The 19823-nt window shown below is 43.9% G+C and overlaps 2 protein-coding genes across 5 annotated transcripts in view; one reads left to right on the top strand and one right to left on the bottom strand.

The window, feature by feature from the left end:
- Window positions 1-19823, top strand: part of LOC147008859 (protein Wnt-5b-like) — a 124461-nt gene that overhangs the window by 33587 nt on the left and 71051 nt on the right. Inside the window, exon 1 of one of the 2 annotated variants that reach the window (XM_085864199.1) lies at window positions 13602-13876. The exons of the other annotated variant lie outside the window; for it this stretch is intronic. The gene's annotated coding sequence lies outside the window, so the exon portion shown is untranslated. Of the gene's footprint in view, window positions 1-13601; window positions 13877-19823 lie in introns of those variants that run through there. 2 annotated transcript variants of the gene reach the window in all.
- On the bottom strand, window positions 1957-13566 carry LOC147008860 (F-box/LRR-repeat protein 14-like). Of its 3 annotated transcripts, none has more exons than XM_085864203.1 (3): window positions 13413-13566; window positions 10060-10162; window positions 1957-4736 (listed from the first exon to the last, which is right to left on the bottom strand). In XM_085864203.1, exons 2-3 carry the CDS (start codon window positions 10065-10067, stop codon window positions 3548-3550), a joined length of 1197 nt encoding a protein of 398 aa, XP_085720329.1. In that variant the 5' UTR covers window positions 10068-10162; window positions 13413-13566; the 3' UTR covers window positions 1957-3547. The 3 variants fall into 3 exon arrangements, with proteins under 3 accessions (XP_085720329.1, XP_085720327.1, XP_085720328.1); XM_085864201.1 differs by having other exon boundaries at window positions 10028-10162; XM_085864202.1 differs by having other exon boundaries at window positions 10028-10162; window positions 13408-13566.

Below are 19823 nucleotides of genomic sequence, written 5' to 3' on the forward strand. Positions count from 1 at the left end.
GGTTCATTGATGAAAGAGGCCAAAGGAGGCTGACACTAATTGCGCAGAGAAACAGATGGGCTAAAATTAGTCAACTGACAGTCCAGTACAACATTGGTGCTGAAAGACCCAAAAAAGAATGCACAACTCGTCCTACCTTGACACGAATGGGGTATGGCAGCCGATGACCATTCAGAGTTCCACTACTTTCAGCAAAAAAATAAAGAACTTGTGGTTGCAGTGGCCAAAGGAATGAAAACACTGGACACTAGAGGATTGGAAAACCATTGCCTGGTTTCTGCTGTTTCATGCTGATGGAACGGCTGTGGTATGGAGAAAACCAAATGAGTACATGCATCCATCATGCCATGTGTCAACATTGCAGGCTGGTGGTGACGGTGTGATGGTGTGGGGTGTGTTTTCATGGCACACAATGGGCCCCTTGATAAATGTGGAGCAACGTTTGAATTCCGCAGGAAATCTGAACATCACTTCCAATCAGGTGCATCCCTTCATGGCAGCATTGTATCCATCTGTGAATGGATTTCTTCAGCAGGATATTGCCCCATGCCACAAGACTAGAAATGTCCAGGAATGGTTCCACAAACATGACTGAATTCAGTTTACTGCAGTGGCCTGCCCAGTCACCAAATCTCAATCAAACTGAGCATCTGTAGGATGAGATAGAACGAGCTATTCAGAGTAGAGATCCACTACCAGCCAACTTGACACAATTGTGGGAAGCATTGGAGTCAACATGGACCAACATCCCTGTGGAATGCTTTTGACACCTTGTAGAGTCCATGTCCCCAACAAATTGAGGCTGTGCTGAGGGCAAAAGGGGGAGCAACTCAATATTAGGAAGGTGTTCCTCATGTTTTCTACACCGAGTGCTCCCTGCCCCGATGACCATTGTTGCCACGGGTTTCTGCACATGCGCGTCAATCATTCTCTGGTGGATTACTGCATTTTGAGTCACATATTGAGCAGCTGAAATCGTTACTTCAATTTAAGTGCAGGAGGTGATTATCTATATTTAAGAGCGGATTCTCCAATAAGTGACTCAATAGCCTGGTTTTGGCGCAGTGGTGAGGGCAGCGGCTTGGGATCCAAAAGGTCCTGAGTTCAAGCCCCGTCAGGCCACTGAATTAATACACCAGGGGGTTGACAGCCTGTCATCCTCCCGAGGTCGGCGAAATGAGTACCAGTTGTACTGGGCCGGTGTATACCCCGGTTAAAATAGGTGTACCATATCCCTGTGTTGTAAGAGGCGACCAGGGTTGCATCAGGAAGGGCATCCGGTGTAAAAATTTGTGCCAAATCATGATGCGGATCATAACGGATGATCTGCTGTGGCGACCCCTAACGGGAGCAGCCAAAAGAAGAAGAAGAAGAAGAAGAAGAAGAAGAAGAAGAAGAAGAAGAAGAAGAAGAAGAAGAAGAAGAAGAAGAAGATTCTCCAATAAGTGACTCAAAAGTTAGGATCAGGACACTCATGATCAGTTGGTGGGATCAGATACTCAAAATAAGCTTTTTAAATACATTGTGAATCCATTGAGAAAAAAATTCCCCACGTAGTTATCATCTCGCTCTTTTCCATTTCCATCCTGCCATCCCATAGTCTCTATCCTAATACTTTCTCGTTTGCCGAAACAAGGATCAACAGTAGAGGTATAAAGAGCTTGTACATTTATTTCCAATGAGAATACGCAAACAAACTAGAACGGCACTCGGAAGAGCGCATACTTCCACCAGGCTGAATAGTTTACGTTTTGTATCCCACGAAGAGGCCGGATTTGCATCTGAACCTCAACCAAAATCGAATCGGCTTCTTGTCACCTATCCAAGTCATCCACCGAGTTGTCATAAGTCATCCACAACTTTTTGAGATACCGTGCCAGACAGACACACAGCCAGGGGTGAAAGCATAACCTCCGTCCACCTCCGGTGGCGGAGGTAATAATCGACAATCCAATATTGAAGAAAAGAAAAAAAACCTTTAATGTTTCTTTTGGGTTAGGAAAACCCGTACTGTAAGTTGCTTCTCCATTTTGCAAAGTACGGATAAATTTTAGTGTTTACCCTAAATACCTCGACCAATACAGGCCTCTTTGCAAGAACAATGTCGTTTCACTCATTGTCCGATCTTGAGTAAAGGAAGCCATGGTGTCAACATAGTAAAAAAAAATAAAAAAACAAACAAAAAAATTAATAAAAAGCTTGTTTAACAGGCCGTACAAAATTCATCGGTACAGTGTAATACAAGTGTCAAAGTTACACCAACTTCAAGTTACACTAGGAACAAATGATCTGCAGCCATTTAGTTTCCGACGTGCCTCACGCCTTTCAAGTAGATCTTGCTCATTAGCAGGAAGATGAGTTGACGAAGAACACTTAGATGGGTTCACGACGAGCAGCATTACTCATTCACACCTTTTTTGTGGCAGATGCGAACGTTTAGTCTTTATCTTTTTCGATCTCCAGAACCATGGCTCGATGGTCTCGCATCCACAAACAAGGGGCGAAGGTTGCCGGCACTTCAAGGCTTTAGTCTTGCGTTGCAGGAAAGAGATCGGGTAAATCCTCCTTATATCTCAACTGCTTTCCTCTGATTACGGTCGTTTCTATTTCTTAGCAAGTTGGTTAATAGGAAAGCTGGGCTTGGTCTAACCTGTGAAAATGAATAATTATCCTCACCTGCTAGTTCTGTCGAAATACTGACTTCACCAACAGACCTCTGAGGTAGTTATATATTTATTTTTGCTCCGGTCACAACCAGGTGGTCACAACCACCCCCAGCTCAAATCGGATTGGCTTGACCAGGCATCAAAAGAGATTATATTTTGAGGCGGAAGGAAAAGTTGGAGTCGTTTGGTGATGGCCTGGAAGGGAACGGCTACAAAACATTGTTTTCAGGCAAACAGTGGGTCAGCCAATTGATAGCACAAGATGGACAGCAATTTAGATTTATTGTGGCAGATTTTGAAAAAAAAAAAAGCCTGGCTGGCTACTTCCTGGTTGATCGCAGGGGGGCAAGAGAGCTAGGTTAGAGGGCTAATCCCTGGCTACTCCTGATGCTCTCGGATTTCAAATCCCACTATTCTTTTTGTAAACCACAGCATTAAGCTAAGAAGTGAAAATAATCGCGAATGAATCGGCACCCAACGTGTAAAACCAAACAAAACCGTAGAAGGCAGGATGTTCCAAAAAGTAGCGGGACTCACACAGAGGGCGGCGGTAGCATGACGTACGTCCAACAAACATCCATGTCGTCAAAAACATATTTAATTAACAAAATTAATTTCTGCAATAGCACATTCAATAGTTAATCAAATTATCTGTTCACTGGTCACGTTTTCGGGGAAATGGATGTGACATGTTTGGGCATCAAAATAAAAAGATAAAAATAAAACCCAACACAGAGTTAGAGAAAAATACTTTTGGATGAAATAATCGATGTGCTTTTGAACAACCTGTCTGCTCATTCGCAAATTCTTTCAGCTACAGTGAATGTAAGGAGGATGTAATGAAGACTGTTTAGAAAAGGTGGTCCAAAAGTCTCACGGCTTCATTCTGTCATCTGCCAGAGGCCCAGGTTGAGCACTTTGAGGCAGGGTAGCTGTGTGATCCTCTCTAAGCCACGGGTTGTTATCTTTGTACATCCATAGAGGTCTATTCCCGTCAGCTGGGTTAAATGTCGTCCGACAAGCTCTAGTCCACGATCCGTGATTCCGGGGCATTGCCCGATGTTGAGCGTCCTCAAGCGACGCAGGGGGCTCGCTAATCGCTCCAACCCATCGTCACTGACGCGGCACGAACAGAGAGACAGCGACGCGAGTTGCGTCAGACCTTGTGCTATATGGGCGAGACTCTGGTCTCCGACTTTGTCACAAAATGACAGGTCGAGCGCCGTGAGGTGGAGGCTTCCGGTTGACAGGTGCATGACGCCCGAATCACTGATGTTATCACAAGAGCGGAGGTTAAGAATCCGAAGGCTGGACACACTCGAGATGTGCAGCATTCCAGCATCACTGACTCCACCGCAGAAGCTCAGGTTGAGCACGTGCAGACACGGGAACCCTCGTGCCACGTACTTCAGCGCCGCATCAGTGAGTCGCTGGCAGTCCTGAAGAATGAGCGTCTCCAGCAAAGGGCAGCCCTGGGCAGCATTGCGCGTCAGTCCAGCCAAATGCCCAATGCCAACATCCGATACGTTTCGACAGCTGCGAAGATTGAGACTGCGCAGGCCAGGCAAACCCCATGCAATGAGTAAAAGTCCAGTATTACTGACGTTGGTACAACCACCCAGTTCGAGGGTTCGGAGGCTCTTGAGGTGCTGTGCAATGCGACCCAAGCTACTGTCTGTCACCTGCTTGCACAGACTCAAGTTGAGAGTCGTAAGGCTTGGCAGTGGTTGCACAAGCGCGTGGGCCAGGCCGAGATCCGTGAGGTTATAGCAACCACTGAGGTTGAGGCTCTCAATGCCCGGAATGCCCTGGATGACGGAGCTGAGACTTCGCCGTAGGCTCAGCACCTGCAGTCTTCGGATGCCTCGAGCCTGCAGGCTGGGAAAAAGTGAGGGGTTGGAACGACGGAGGTGCAGTCTGGCCTCAACGCCCCGCCAAACTGACTTGTGGTACGCAGCATCACGCCATGCACGGCACACCTGTGTCGTGCGTCCCTTGTCGCGAACATCTAGGAAGCTGAAAATTATGGCCAATATCTCAGGAAAGAGACTTGAAATGTGTGTGTCCATTCTGGGGAGGTGGAGAAAAGTTAAAGTTAATTAGTGGGTGGGTGGGGGAGAATAATGCAAAAGAAAGAAACTGGAGCTTGTAAGGAAATGGTTGATGAAGAAACAGAACTGAGTAACTAAATGGCCCCTGTTTGGCAATCACATTTCAAATCTTACCTAATGAGGCCTGATCTAAATCCCAGAGCATCGATTCACAAATTGTTACCCTGTGTGCATTGCGCAGAGCAGGGGAAAGCAATTTGTTCAGTGTGTGTGTGTGTGTGTGTGTGTGTGTGTGTGTGTGTGTGTGTGTGTGTGTGTGTGTGTGTGTGTGTGTGTGTGTGTGTGTGTGTGTGAGAGAGAGTCTACGATCGAGGAACTTCAATTTAATTTCAAATTTTGAACACCGTCGAACACACATCGGCCTGTTTGCACTTACAAAAGCCTGCAGTTTAGCTGTAATATGACGATGATTTTGTTAATATTGTACAGAGTTCCGTCCCAAGTGTGCAGCGTACAGGAAGGAAAAGCAATCGATTCAGTCTGTCTGGCAGTCAAAAAAAAATTGAAAATCATTCCAAAAAGGAAACTTTGTTTTTCAGACCTTAAAAAGGACACAAACAACGACCGGGCGTCGTGGCGTGCGCCTGTAATCCGGCTACTCGGAGGCTTGGGTTGGAGGATCGCTTGAGGACGGGGGCTCTGTACTGGGCCGTGCTATGACAGGGTGTAGGGCAGCCCGGAATCATGGCGAAACCCAATCCTTATCCCGGTGTCGTAAGAGGCGACCAGGGTTGCGTCAGGAAAGGCATCCGGCGTAAAACCTATGCCAAATCAGTATGCGGATCATAACAGATGATCCGCTGTGGTGACCCCTAACGAAAGACGAACAACAACATAAAGGACACAAACAACAGGCAAAATAACTCGTGTAAAGTGTTAAATAAAGTTGGGACGAAATAGGACGTAAAAACAAATGCATCAACGGTGGTAAACCTCCGATTCAATGCTTTATGTCTTTTTTTTTTCTACAGCTGTTAAAACATTTATTTTATTTCAATTTAATTGTAAATTATGAATATGGTAGAACATTATTAACCCTCTAGAGCCCACGAAATGTTCTGGGTGAAAAAAAAATCAAACAAAATTGCATGGGTCACCGATGACCCCTGGGGCTCTCGAGGGGCTCTGGGGCTCAGCCTGTTTGCACTGCAAAAAACCTTCAGTTGAGCTGTGCCTTTGCAAAATTAGCTGTGTGCCGTCTTGACCAATCAAGTTTGCTGCTCACGCTCTCAGGGCGGGGGAATGTTGAGATTCAGACAAAATGGCAGTGGCCAGTGATGCAACGCCAGAGCTAATTTAATCCAAAATAATCGGTCTGTTCGTGCGTCTTTTTCTCAAGGATCGTTGCAAAATCATCATTTTCTCTGAGAAGAGTTGGCAGAAGATTGTGCAAATGCATGGATAAACCAACAGTGACGGGGAGGGGGGGGGGGACGTTTCATCATGTTATTACCTCCACCACCAACGGTGGACAGAGGTTGTTTTCACTCCTATTGGGTGGTCGCTGGACTCCCCTTATTCTCAGTTTTTTGGGTGGTCGCTGGACTCCCCTTATTCTCAGTTTTTTGGGTGGTCGCTTGACCACCATTATTCTCAGTATTTTTGGGTGGTCGCGAGACTACCGTTATTCTTAGGTTTTCCGTCTGTTGGGTAGCCGATCCAGTCGAAAAAGAAAATTTTCAAATGTTTTTTTTTTGAAATTTCATCTACCCTTATTATCAGTATTTCCATCGATATGTTTGTCTGTCTGTCTGTCTGTCCCTCTGTTCGGTCCAGTACTCCATTAATACAATGGCGATTTCGATGAAACTTGGTTGGTAGGTTCATACCATGACCGAGTTGTGCACAAATGAAAACCGTTGCTATGGACACCACCGTTGCCGAGCTACGGGACTGAACTTTTTGAAAAATCATAAAAAATTATTTCTTTTTAAAATCAAAAAATCGGGCCACAGGCAACTGTGGGCAGTACATTCAGCCATATTGTCAAAAATTTCCAGCCGGATCCTATGAAAACTGTCGGAGAAGATAGACTTTGAATGAACTTTGAAGATAGACTTCGAAAACAATAAAAAAAAATGAAGTTCGTTATATCTCAGAGACTATGAGTCAGATATACATGAAACTGGTATGGTAGGTTCATGGTATGTCTTAGTTATGGGTGAGAAAGAACCGTTGCTATGGACCCCTCCGTTGCCTAGCAGCGGCCGAAAAACCTCTAAATGTGGGGGTATTTTAACAAAAAAACAATCTGCAGCATTAACCCTTGAAGCTAGAATCATGAATTTTATTGTGCTTAATCCTCCGGTCATTCCCCATCGAACGGGCCCATTACATCAGGTTCTATTGGGTAGTCGACTACCCATGACCGCCTACCGGCTTGTTTGTGTGTTTGTTTTTATGTAATGGACAGCTCTGGAGGCCAGAGTCAACCAATTTTGATGAAACTTGACAGGTAGGTTCATACCAGGATCGAGTTGTATGATTTTGAGCACTGTTGCTATGGACACCACCGTTGCCTAGTAACGGGACTTTGAAATTTTTGAAAAGTCCGAAAATTTTTTTTTTTTTTTTTCGAAAATCAAAAATCGGCTTCTGTGCTTTTATGCGAAGTATGATCAACCTCTTTGTCAAAATTTTTTAGCCCGCTCTGTCAAAAACTGTATGACTGGTAAGCAATTATGTAGCAACCACCCATGTCACCTACCGGCTTGTCACCCCTACTTGCCTGTTTGCTTGACTGTGTACAGGATATCTCAAAAAAGTTTTGGACGGATCTGGATGAAATTTTGTGGACAGGTTTGGTGGTGTGACAAGAACGAGCTAAGGTTTTGGTGAATATCCTGATCCGGATCTGACAACGAGAATTTTTTTTTAAGTGGTTGTTCACCATTGAGAGATCATGCTAAAAACGATATATGGCACAATATCTCAAAAAGTTGTTGATGGATTCGGATGAAACTTGGTGGACAGGTTGGGTGTGTGACCACAACGAATTGATTCGATTTTGGTGAAGATCCAAATGCGGATCTGGATACGAGAATGATTTGATTATTAAAGTGATTCTTCACCATTGAGCGATTGGGCCAAAAATGATATATATAGCCTGATATTTCAAAAATGTATTGCTTGAGCCTGATATGTTCTCGTGGATCAGGCATTATGTGGCAGAGGTACGCGCTCTACCGAGTGCCCTTCTAGTTTTACAGGTGATTCTGCGAGGTAGGACAAAAAACGATATCTCAAAAGGTGTGGACAGATTATAACAAAACTCGGTGGATGATTTCGTTAGTTCACAAGAACAAGCAGATTCGATTTTGGTTCAGGTCCGGATCCAGATCTGGCCTTTCAGTGGATACAAAACGTAAATTGTTCAGTCTGCTGAAGGTATGCACTCTACTGAGTGCCCTTCTACTTGTTTGTGTGATGAAGTAATAATAACTGTTCCGTTATATAGCACTATTCACAGGGACATCTCAAAGTACTTTACAGTAAAAACTCAAAAAAAATTGGGAACAATAAAAGAAAGGAACAAACACGGAATAAGACAGATAAGCAAATTAATGACAAAATACAATAGTTGTACGTTAATATTTCTTGACGTTGCCGTCCGATTATCTAATTAAAGTATGTCTCTAGAGGTTGTACTCTCAAGAGGAGTCTTAAAACACAGATTTAACACGAGGGAGTGAAACCCAGCTCCAAATTGCCATTCTGGTGTATAAACAACAGGGTGTTGTTATGTTTGCTCTAAAGACTTCGCCCAACCTGCTGTCTTGTTGACAAAAATCAAGGCTCATGGAAGGGGAAGCAGACACCGGATGGAGGGGTTATCATACTGACAGTCAGGCAAAGGAGGATGGGTGGACATCACAGTCACAAAACAAAACTGACTACAAGTAGGAGCATACGAGGAGGAGAGGTGGGTATAGATGGGGAGGAAAGATAACTCGAGATTGTGGGGGCCAGCCGTCAGCAAACAATGGAGGGATCACTAGTATTGGATTGATACTGGAAACCTTTGCACAAGAGAGTGAAGCTCAGCATGATGCCTGGAGTGGACTGGACTGGACTGGATGTGTGCATCTTGGTAGGGCTGGGAAAGGTCACGGAGTCGAAAGGTCATGGGGTTACGGACATAACGAGAGGGTTGCACTTGCTCTTGGATGTTTTAAACCTATCAAGAGTTGGCATTTTTTAGTCAGAGCCTTTCCAGCCTGTTCTTACTTTGAGTCCTCGATAGCGAAATGTTTTATCATGTGAAAGATATGTGTTTGTTTTTTGTAATTTTGAAGGAGTGTGTGGTCAAATTTACTCAATGCTTGTTACAGCACTATCCTCGTAATCATGTACACACCCTACTATGTACCTTACGGTCATGTACCATGAGCAAGAGCTCAATCGACAGGCACTGTACAAGGATTACAACGTAAACCAAATATTGGAGAATCCATCCATAAAGATCGAGTGATGATGCAATTTGTGGCAAGAATTTTTTTTTTTTAAATGGTTAAAAGTTACATGGGATCTTCATTGGTGTTGTACTTAAGCTTCAAAAACAAACTTTAAAGAATCGACCATTTTTTGGTGAACCCCAAATAAGGAGTGGTGTGTACTGGTTGCACAGGTTCTCACAAGTTTATATTAACACCAGCCTTGGGCACTGTTCACGACTCGTGTCCGCATGGGCAAAGGCAGGCAGCGACGACCGATTAAAACGAAAGGAATTTTCACTCGGGGTCGTGACCACTGTTCACCCATTGCACAAAAGGTCACTGAAAAAAAGAGAGCTCCAGACTCCCCTTACAGGACTACCAAATGGAAAGGAGACCCAGCACCATTTTGTATATGTATCATGCAATATGAGTGGCGTAGTATGTGAGGGACGTTGAGATCACGATGGAAGACAGCTTTTTGGATGTGCAAGTGAGAAAATCCATGTTTTCAGCCTCCAACAGGCAGCAACCAGTGTGACCACTCCTTGGCTTTTTTCACAAGATCTTGGCTATTCGTTGTTCACCTTGGCGTCTTGGTTTTCTCGAGGTTTTCTTCGCATATAGGTTTTCTATTATCATCGCTTTTCCGAAACCTTGTGAATTCTTGGCTTTTTTCATTGGCTCACCTTGGCATTTATGAAAATGAGGAGTGGTCACACTGGCAGCAACAGGTAATCCGTCCGAGTCATGCGACCGGAATGTTAACTCTGTTAAATGCCACGAGACATCGAGCGTCGACATGCGTTTTACTAACATGGGAAACATCGTGCCAGTGTTTGAACCCACGCCATCATGCTCCGTCCGTGAGGTTCATCATGTCGAGCGAGTCGGGTGATACGTCCTCGGAGGCACCACCTTCATGTCGCGCTCCTGCAGGTCCGCCATCGCCCTGTCGAGCAGAATGAAAAGACGTGGCAACAGCCGGGTTAGACTTTGGAAGTTAGACCGCTCGAGGCATCTATTAACCAATGTAATTAGTTTTAATTACAGCTCGGTGTGCATCATGTCATGGAAAACTCGTAAAAAAAGTAAATCGACTTTGAAAGAAACTCGACAGTTCAAAACGACGACGATTGTTATGACCTGAAAGCACTCAGACTCTGGAATTGCTCATCATGGTGTCCTCATCCACAGGCAGCCGGCACGTCATAATCTTGCCTTGTCGAGCTTCGTTTCAAAATAAAATTTCTACTTCACTTAAATTCTTTTATTTATTTTCTTTTTTTTTACAATAATCAGACCCAAAACCACAACTTTGAACATTTTCTGAACAAACGTGATATATTGATGTTGGGAAATCAATAATGGAAGCAAGTCAGCGACGCGGTTGTCTCTTATTGCACTAACTTTTTGATCTTATTACCGTTAAAAAGACAACACGGCCACAGAGACCATGCATGATGAGTAAAACTTAAATTCCTTGGCCACAGCCATTCACGCAAGTCTGCTTGCACATCGGGGTCGTCGGTTCGTCGAGGCCGGGGGTGGAAATGAGGCCTCAAAGGAGAGCGTGCCAGCACGCAATTAACGTTTCTCACCATGCCTGTCGCCGCCTCGAGCGCACACCCGCAGCTTACTTTTGCACACCGCACGAGAAATGCATGCACGGCGAGCGTGTCCCTCCAAGCACGTTCATGTCACCGTCGTGACCAATGCAAATCCATCCCAGCCGAATTGCAAGGCTTCACCATTTGTGCTTCATTAGCGGTGGTTGCCCTGGAAACAAGTCCTCCCACTTCTCTCGAGGCTTCTCCAAGAAGAAATTAAATAACCGGACATCCCAGGCGAACGTCCCTTACTTGTGCTTTTTTGAGAAGAATGTCGTGTCTCCACAAAATGAGAACCCTGAGAAGCCATCATCGATTGATCTTGACAAAATGATGTGCAACCGTCAATTTGGGCGTGCATAAACATCCATCAACATGCTACTTTAACGTCCTATTGGTAAATGATGTCAGCAGAGCAGGACGGACTTCGCATCCACTTTCCAAACAAGGTGCTGTAACTTTGGTTTTTGCAGTTCGTTCAGCGATGCGTCATCTGCATATTTTTTCCTAGACAATGCAGACTTGGAAATTTATCAAACAGGTGCTCGAGACTACTGAAGCGACTATCCCCAGCAGAGTAGATCAGAAACGCTTTCAGCACCAGGATCTCTGTGCGATTGTGAATCCAGCCAAAGAACTATGACACCGCAGCCCGGTGAACCACAGCATCTGCACGACAATCACAAAGCCAAAATGGTTAGTGGATTTCTCTTCTGTGTTGGACCTGCAAGATAAGGAAACAGCCTCTACCCTTGCTTTGTATTCCCCCAAACTGGATTATCGGAATAATATTTCTTAAAGCAGGCACAATGGAACCAGCCTGCCATTTTAATTAGCTTGCCACATTTCCTTAGCATCACTCCATCTAGCGAACGTGTGACGACTGACGGGTGCAATCAAAGCGGCGTCGACATGGCCATAGAACTGTCAGCACTTTGGCCGACTCGACTGAAAACGCGCGATGTCCTTGGCTGCCGGGGAGTCGGACAATCCGAAATGCACCCCGGTGCCGGGATGTTAACGAGCTCAACCCGCCGGAACCAGTGCCTCAATTCGAACCATACCCAACATGTTAACCTCCATTTAGCTACTGGCATCAATGGTTGAAGAGTTGAGTGGGAGGCAGCACAATGTGCATGGCTGCCCAGAAGATCAAGTTCAGATTTATGCCACCATAACCTCAGTAAAGACACGGGGCCACAAACACTATTAAAATGACCATTGGTAACTTCTTCTTGGGATTTTGCCACATGCCCAAAACCTAACTTGGCAATTTGACTTCACAGTTGCAGTGGAGTGGCTTTCATTGAGGTTGTCGAAGGGAACCCCATCCCCCAACCAATGGATCCCCAACAGAGGCCACGGTGTCGCCTCCCCCTCACGCAGAGCCCAGCCATCTGCCCTACACTCCTCACAGAGAACAGGCATACCAGCTGGTTCCCTCTTATAAGGCAGATAGAGGACAACGTTGCCCTGAAGGCATCTCTTCCCAGCTATAAATGCTGACCACCTCATTTCAGGATTTCTAGCCATCTTGACGGTCACTCTTCATGATCTTTTTATTATCATTTTTAAAATTCAAATGCATCAATGCATCTTCCATGTTTCCATCAAAACATCGTTCAGACTCCTGCTCATTCCTCAAAACATGGACAATTATGCATGTGGGATTGCATCGCATTACCTGCAACTCGCTGCACGGGACATATCGTACTCTTAAACGTCCTAAGATCACGACCGATTTCTCTGTCAAGATGACAGCCAACGTGGATTTGGAAGACCAACATCGGAACCATTTGTACCGTATCATCCTGGGGAATCGTCAGCAAAACACGAGACGGCACATTGCGGTTCCGAGACGATTCGTGACATTTCTGCAACATCTGCACCATTTTCAACATCGTGTTCATTTCTGACAACTTTTCTCCTTCCTGAGCTTCAGGAAAGCAGTGACTGCATGAATCTTTTGTTCCATCACCGCTGCTCGCCAGGTGTGACCATGTCCTCCTGCAGGACAATAGCACAGCAGTCACGTGGTACGAACACCGGATTTGAAGCTGGTCCCTTCGAAACCCCCCCCCCCCCGAGCTGATAATGATGACGAGCTTTGTTTGGCCTCTCCAAGTACCTGTCCGCAGGTAAAGGATGAAATGGGAGCATCAGTGAAGCTACTTTGAACAGGCAACCCCAGACGGTGGAGAGGAACGACCCAGAACCGTTATGCACTTTCAGAGGTCAAGAATGGTGTAAAAGTGCTCAAAAGCACCGAAAACCTTCGGGACGAAACTCAGACAAGAACACAGACTTCCTTACGAAAGAAACAATCGTGGTGGACGGACATGGACGTGTATGATGGACAAGACGATTGCTCAGACTAGGAGCAGACGCACTTCAAGAGAAGAGCAGTACATGCAAAGTGAAAAGAACAAATGAGAAGTCGAGAGAAGACGGACAGACAGACAGACGTACAAAGACAATGGTAAGTACACGAGAAGCGAACACACAGCTCTTGGTTCATGAGAGACACGAGTATTCTTTACCAGGATCGTACGGCGTCCGCTACAACCCTTGAATATGTGGACTTTACCTTACCTGGCTCTCAGCCAGCCGAGCCAGCCGTTCTGTCCGACGGAAGAGACTCGCTGGTCCGGATGAACTCGGGCTTCGGAGCCGGAACCAGGAGTCGGACAAACCACGACCACAGAGAACACGGAGCAGTGGTCAGGGCGGACCTACGCACGCGCATAACGCGCGAACAGTGGGGAATAGGAGGCGGTGGGTCAGGGAAGCATGACGGGAGGAGGAGCAAGATCCAGGATCAGAAACGAGAAGGATGTATGTACAGATATAAATATATAAATGAGGAGATGATGAGAAGGATCGGAAGTGGAGGAGTTGCGGAGGAAAAACAACGGATTGTCAGTGAATGTAAATTGCGGTGATTTGGGTCGGTGCAGTTTTAATAAAACGATGTCGTTCGTTTGGGGAAACGTTTGTGGAACGGGTCAACAAAACGACGAAGGAAGGTGATGGCCACCACTGATAGCAGCCAACAGGTAAATGAGTAAATTGAGTGTTTTTAACTCGTAAAGCGTTCAAGCCATCTCTGAAATGGCAGTAATTTGATCGTGTACATGTCACATGTGATTATAAGAATTACATTGCGATGAGTGCTTGACCTGATAGTTGACAGGTGCAGTGCAGGTACAACAGGTGAAACGATGAAAACGGGGACTTGGGGAAGACGAAGAAGATGTGAGGTTGCACCAAGGAGGGGATTCTGGGAGAGAGGAAGTACAGAGATAATGAAGGAGGAGACAGAAGAGGGGGTGGAAAGGGAAGTGGTGATGGAGGATGTGATTCTGCGAGAGGAGGAAGTACATGGATAGGCAATGAAGGAGGAGAGAGAAGAGAGGGTGGTGGTGAAGGAGGGGATCGTGGAAGAGGAGGAAGTATATGGAGAGACAATGGAGGAGATGATAGAAGAGGGGGTGGAGAGGGTGGTGGAGGAGGAGGAGGAGGGGATAGTGGAAGAGGAGGAAGTACATGGATAGATAATGGAGGAGGAGATAGAACACGCCGTGGTGATGGAGGAAGAGGGGATTCTGGGAGAGGACAAAGTACATTGATGGACAATGGAGGAGGAGATAGAAGAGAAGGTGGTGGAGGAGGAGGGTATTCTGGAAGAGGAGGATGCACATTGATAGACAATGGAGGAGGAGATAGAAGAGATGGTGGTGGCAGAGGAAGAGGGGATTATGGGAGAGGAGGAAGTACATTGATAGACAATGAAGGAGGAGATAGAGAAGGGTGTGGAGAAGGTGGTGGAGGAGGAGGGTATTCTAGAAGAGCAGGAAGTACATGGATCAACAATGGAGGAGGAGACGGAAGTGGGGTTGTCGGGGGTGGTGGTGGAGGAGAAGGGGATTCGGGGAGAGGAGGAAGTACATGAATAGACAATGGAGGAGGAGATAGAAAAGGGTGTGGAGAGGGTGGTGGAGGAGGAGGAGGGTATTCTGGAAGAGCAGGAAGTACATGGATAGACAATGGAGGAGGAGACGGAAGTGGGGTTGTCGGGGGTGGTTGTGGAGGAGAAGGGGATTCGGGGAGAGGAGGAAGTACATGAATAGACAATGGAGGAGGAGATAGAAGAGGCCGTAGATAGGGTGGTGATGGAGGAGGGGATTCTGGGAGATGAGGAAGTAGGTGGATATACAATGGAATGGGTGGTGGAGAGGGTGGTGGAGAGGGTGGTGGTGGTGGTGGTGGAGGAGGGGATTCTGGGAGAGGAGGAAGTACTTCGATAGATGGTGGAGAGGATGGTGGTGGTGGAGGTGGTGGAGGAGGAGGATGAGGGGAGAAGGGGTAGGGAGGAGCTGGAAGAGGATGTGAATCACAGCTCAATAATAAACAGAGACATGCAGGTGATTGTTGTGGTTGTGGCCAGTTGGCGTGGGATGAGGACAGATGCGGTTGTGAGGGTGGAAAAGGATAAGAAAGGATTGATGGAGTCGGGGAAGGTGGAGGTGGGGGGTAAGGGGGGAGAGGAGGAGATGTGATGCTGGAAGATGCGCAATGTCTCGAGTTGATTGGAATGTTGGGGGTCCGAGTTCTGGTTCCCAGCAAGTTTCTCGGAGTGCTTGTGGATTTGGACCCGCCAATGGGAATGTCGCATTGAGGTTTTGAAGAAGCTGATGATGTAGTTGTAGTCGAACGTTGCATCTTGTGGGATTGTTTAAATTTGAATATTCAACAGAAGGTGATCGCGGCTGTAGGTTGCAGATGGCATCGATCAGTTCCGAGTCCTGTGGATGAGAACAGATACTGGAGGTATGTAAACACAGGTCCACAGGGGAATGGAGGAATAGGAACAGAGGGGAAGTGGTTTTTGAAGCGTTAAAGTGCAAAGTGGATTAAAACGAAGTTCATTGGGATATCAGGAAATATTTTTCGGGTGAACATGTCAATTAGAGATGAGGGACATGCTGGTAAGGTTAGTGTGAGAACCATAACGTGCTATCCTCTTGAATGTATCATAACATCCAACCCCCCCCCCCAACAACCCCCCCTCCCAACAACCCCCCTCCCCCTCCACCAAGGCCCATGGTCGTCTAATCTCAGGATACTCCGACCATTAAACTGGCAGTTTGAATGAATGTTCTGTTGATGGAGTTCAGGTATGATGGTCCAAGTGTCCAGCTTCTTTGGATATCCTCATTTCCATCAAGTTTTCTTTGCTCTATAATTCCCTCTCCGTACAGATACTCGAAATACCGGATTTTGTTGAGAAGTTCTTTAACACTTGAATGGTGTTACTCGTTTCTCCTGCCACGAATCGACGATGGGCGCAGTTATGTTTTCACCCTCTGTTCGTTTGTCTCTGTTTGTGAGCATGACATCTCAAAAAGTTTTTGACGGATTCAGATTAAACTTTGTGGACAGGTTGGGTGCGTTGTAAGGATGAACTGATCTGATTTTCGCGAAGATCCTTATCCGGATTCGATAATATTTTTTCAGTGATTCTTCACCATTGAGAGATGGAGCTCAACTAATATATAGCACGATATCTCAAAACGTTGTGGACGGATTCGGATGAAACTCGGTGGACACATTGGGTGTGTGACAAGGAAGAATTGATTCAATTTTGGTGAAGATCCCGGATCAGGATCTGGATAGGATAATTGTTTAATTTTTTAATTATTCTTCACCCATTGTGAGATGTTGCCAAAAACGATACAGTACCGTTTGGCATGATATTTTAAAAAAATGTATTGAATCCGATATGTTCGAATGGATCAGGCATTAGGTGGCAGAGGTATGCACTCTACCGAGTGCCCTTCTAGTTTAATTATCACTTTTATTTAAAGTATTCCTGCATTCGAAAAATTTTCATCATACACCACCTTGTATGACTATATATGAAACAATAAATTCTTTACCTTGTGGACAAGTCATTGACACAGCAGCTCCGCTCACCATAGATTCAAACTGTCATTCAAATATTCAAACTGTCAGTAATAACCGATTTTTACATGCTGCACTGCGTATCTTAGCAACCACCAACAAATTATTTTAATTCTTAATTATAATGTAAATATAATGTTAATTTATTATTTGCAAAATCGAAGATTTTTCATGGCTAATGATCGGTCGATTTTGTCATTCTATCTGCGCGTCTGTCTGTCTGTCAATCGCCTCCAGGTCATAATTCTAAACCGATCGTCTTGAAAGTTTACCAAGTTGTAGAGGTTGTCTCAACTGGGAAACCGATTGATTTTGAGGTCAAAGATCGAAGGTCGTCTTGAGGTCAAATTTCTAAAGTCGTCATTTTTCATCTGATTAACTTGAAATTTGAACAAGATTTGTACACTGCGTCACTGAATTGGGAAACCAACCATTTTTTGAGTTAAAGGTCAACTCAAGGTCAAACTTCTGAAATCAATTTTTTATCTGAAAAATCGTCAATTTTCATCCGATTGGCTTGAAAATTAAACAGCAATTTCATTGTGCACTACTGAATTGGGAAACCAACTATTTTTAAGATCAAGAGGTCATAGGTCAACTCGGGGTCAAACTTCTAAAATCTATTTCCATTTGAAAATTTGTCAATTTACATCCTATTAACTTGAAAGTTGAGGATTTCCATAGATAATCACTGAATTGGGAAAGCAACGATTTTTGAGGTCAAAAGGTCAACTCAAGGTCAAACTTCTAAAATCAGCAAATTTCATCTGAAAAATCGTCAATTTTCATCTGATTGACCTGAGAATTAAGCAGCAATTGCATAGTGTATCACTGAATTTGGAAACCAACAATTTGACGTCAACAGGTCAAAGGTCAAACTTCAAAAACAATGTATTTCATTCTGAAAATAATCATTTTCATCCGATATACCTGAGCCTTGATTCACATTGTCAATTTTAATCTCAATGAAATGGATAATTTGTATTCATGGCAACCTTTGAAGAGGGGGATGGATTTTGCAGGCCTCGTACTCTGCACGACATATTTTTCTTATTACTTGCAAAATCGAAGATTTTTCAAGTATATTGGTTAGTCGATTTTGTTATTCTGTTTGTTTGTCTGTTTGTCAATCACAGGTCACAATTTTAAACCTATCTTCATGAAACGTCACCACATGGTAGAGTTTATCATAAAGGAAAATTCCGATTGTTTTTGAGGTCAAAAAGTCAATAACATGAGGTGAGATTTCTAAAATCCTCAATTTTCATCCGATTGACTTGATTTTTGAAGAGGATTTATATTGCAGGTCACTGAATCCAACCAGCCAATTATTTTTGTGGTCAACTTGGACCAAAAGGTCAACATAGGCCCAAGGTCAACAAATAAGATGGTATTTCTAAAATCCTCAATTTTCATCCGATTAACTTGATTTTTGAAGAGGATCTATATTGCATCTCACTGAATTCAACCAGCTAATTATTTTTGCGGTCAACATGGACCAAAAGGTCAACATATGTCCAAGGTCAACAACTAAGACAGTATTTCTAAAATCCTTAATTTTCATCCGATTGACTTGAAATTTGAAGAGGATTTATATTTGAAGTCACTGAATTCAACTAGCCGATTATTTTTTAGGTCAACATGGACCAAAAGGTCAACATAGGACCAAGGTCAACAACTGAGATCGTATTTCTAAAATCCTTAATTTTCATCCGATCGACTTGAAATTTGAAGAGGATTTATATTTCAAGTCACTGAATTCAACCAGCGAATTGTTTTTGAGGTTAACATTGAACAAAAGGTCAACATAGCCCAAAGATCAACAACTTAGGTGAGATTTCTAAAATCCTTATTTTCACCCGATTGATTTGAAATTTGAAGAGGATTTATATTTCATGTCACTGAATTCAACCAGCGAATTGTTTTTGAGGTCAACATAGAACAAAAGGTCAACATAGGCCAAAGGTGAACAACTAAGGTGGTATTTCTAAAATCCTCAATTTTCATCCCATTGACATAAAATTTGAAGAGGATTCGCACATCAGGTCACTGAATTCAACCAGAAATTATGTTTTGAGGTCCACATAGGCCAAAAGGTAAAACATTGGCCAAAATTTCTAGAATTGTCAATTTTCATCCGATTCACTCGAAATTTGAAGAGGAGTTGCATATTTGATCATTGAGTTCAACGACCAATTATTTTTGAGGTCAAATTTGTTTTATGGATTTTGCAAGTGTCGTGCTCATCATGACGTCTTCTTTTTGTTTATTTATTTATTTTATTTACTTATTAATTGCAAAATCGAAGATTTTTCAAGTATATTGGTCCGTCAATTTTGTTATTCTGTCTGTCTGTTTGTCTGTTTGTTTATTGAGTGCAGGTGACAATTCTAAACTGATCATCATGAAACTTTGCCAAGTTGTTGTGGTACTCTCCATTGAGAGACTTCTTGATTTTGAAGTCAAAGGCCAAAGGTCATCTTGAGGTCAGGTTTCTAAAAAAATCATCATTTTTCATCTAATTGACTTGAAATTTGAACAAGAAAGGAAAATTGCATTACTGAATTGAGAAATCAGCTTTTTGAGGTGAAAATATCAGAGGTCAACTCAAGGTCAAACTTCCAAAATCATCAACTCAAAAATTGTAATTTTCCTACTAAATTGAAAGTTGAACAGGATTTGCATAGTCAATCATTGAATTGGGAAAGCAACTAGTTTTGAGGTCAAAAGGTCAAAAGTCAATTCAAGGTCAAACTTCTAAAATCATATATTTCAATCTGAAAAATATTCAATTTTCATCCAATTGACCTGAGCTGATTAAGATTGTCATTTTTTACCTGAATGAAGTAGACAATTTGACGTATCCATGGCAACCTTTGGAGAGGGGGTGGGGTGGATTTTGCAAATACAGTATTGTCCTCTGCATGACATCTTTTTCTTGTTTATTTATTTTCTTATTTTTTTTTAAATCGAAGTACCTCCTTTATTTAATACATCTATGAAATATGTGTGTGTTTATATATATATATATATATATAT

Source organism: Eptatretus burgeri, chromosome 18 (assembly GCF_056783735.1).
Source record: "Eptatretus burgeri isolate ZD-2024b chromosome 18, Ebu_testis_v1, whole genome shotgun sequence".
NCBI classification, from domain to species: Eukaryota; Metazoa; Chordata; class Myxini; order Myxiniformes; family Myxinidae; genus Eptatretus; species Eptatretus burgeri.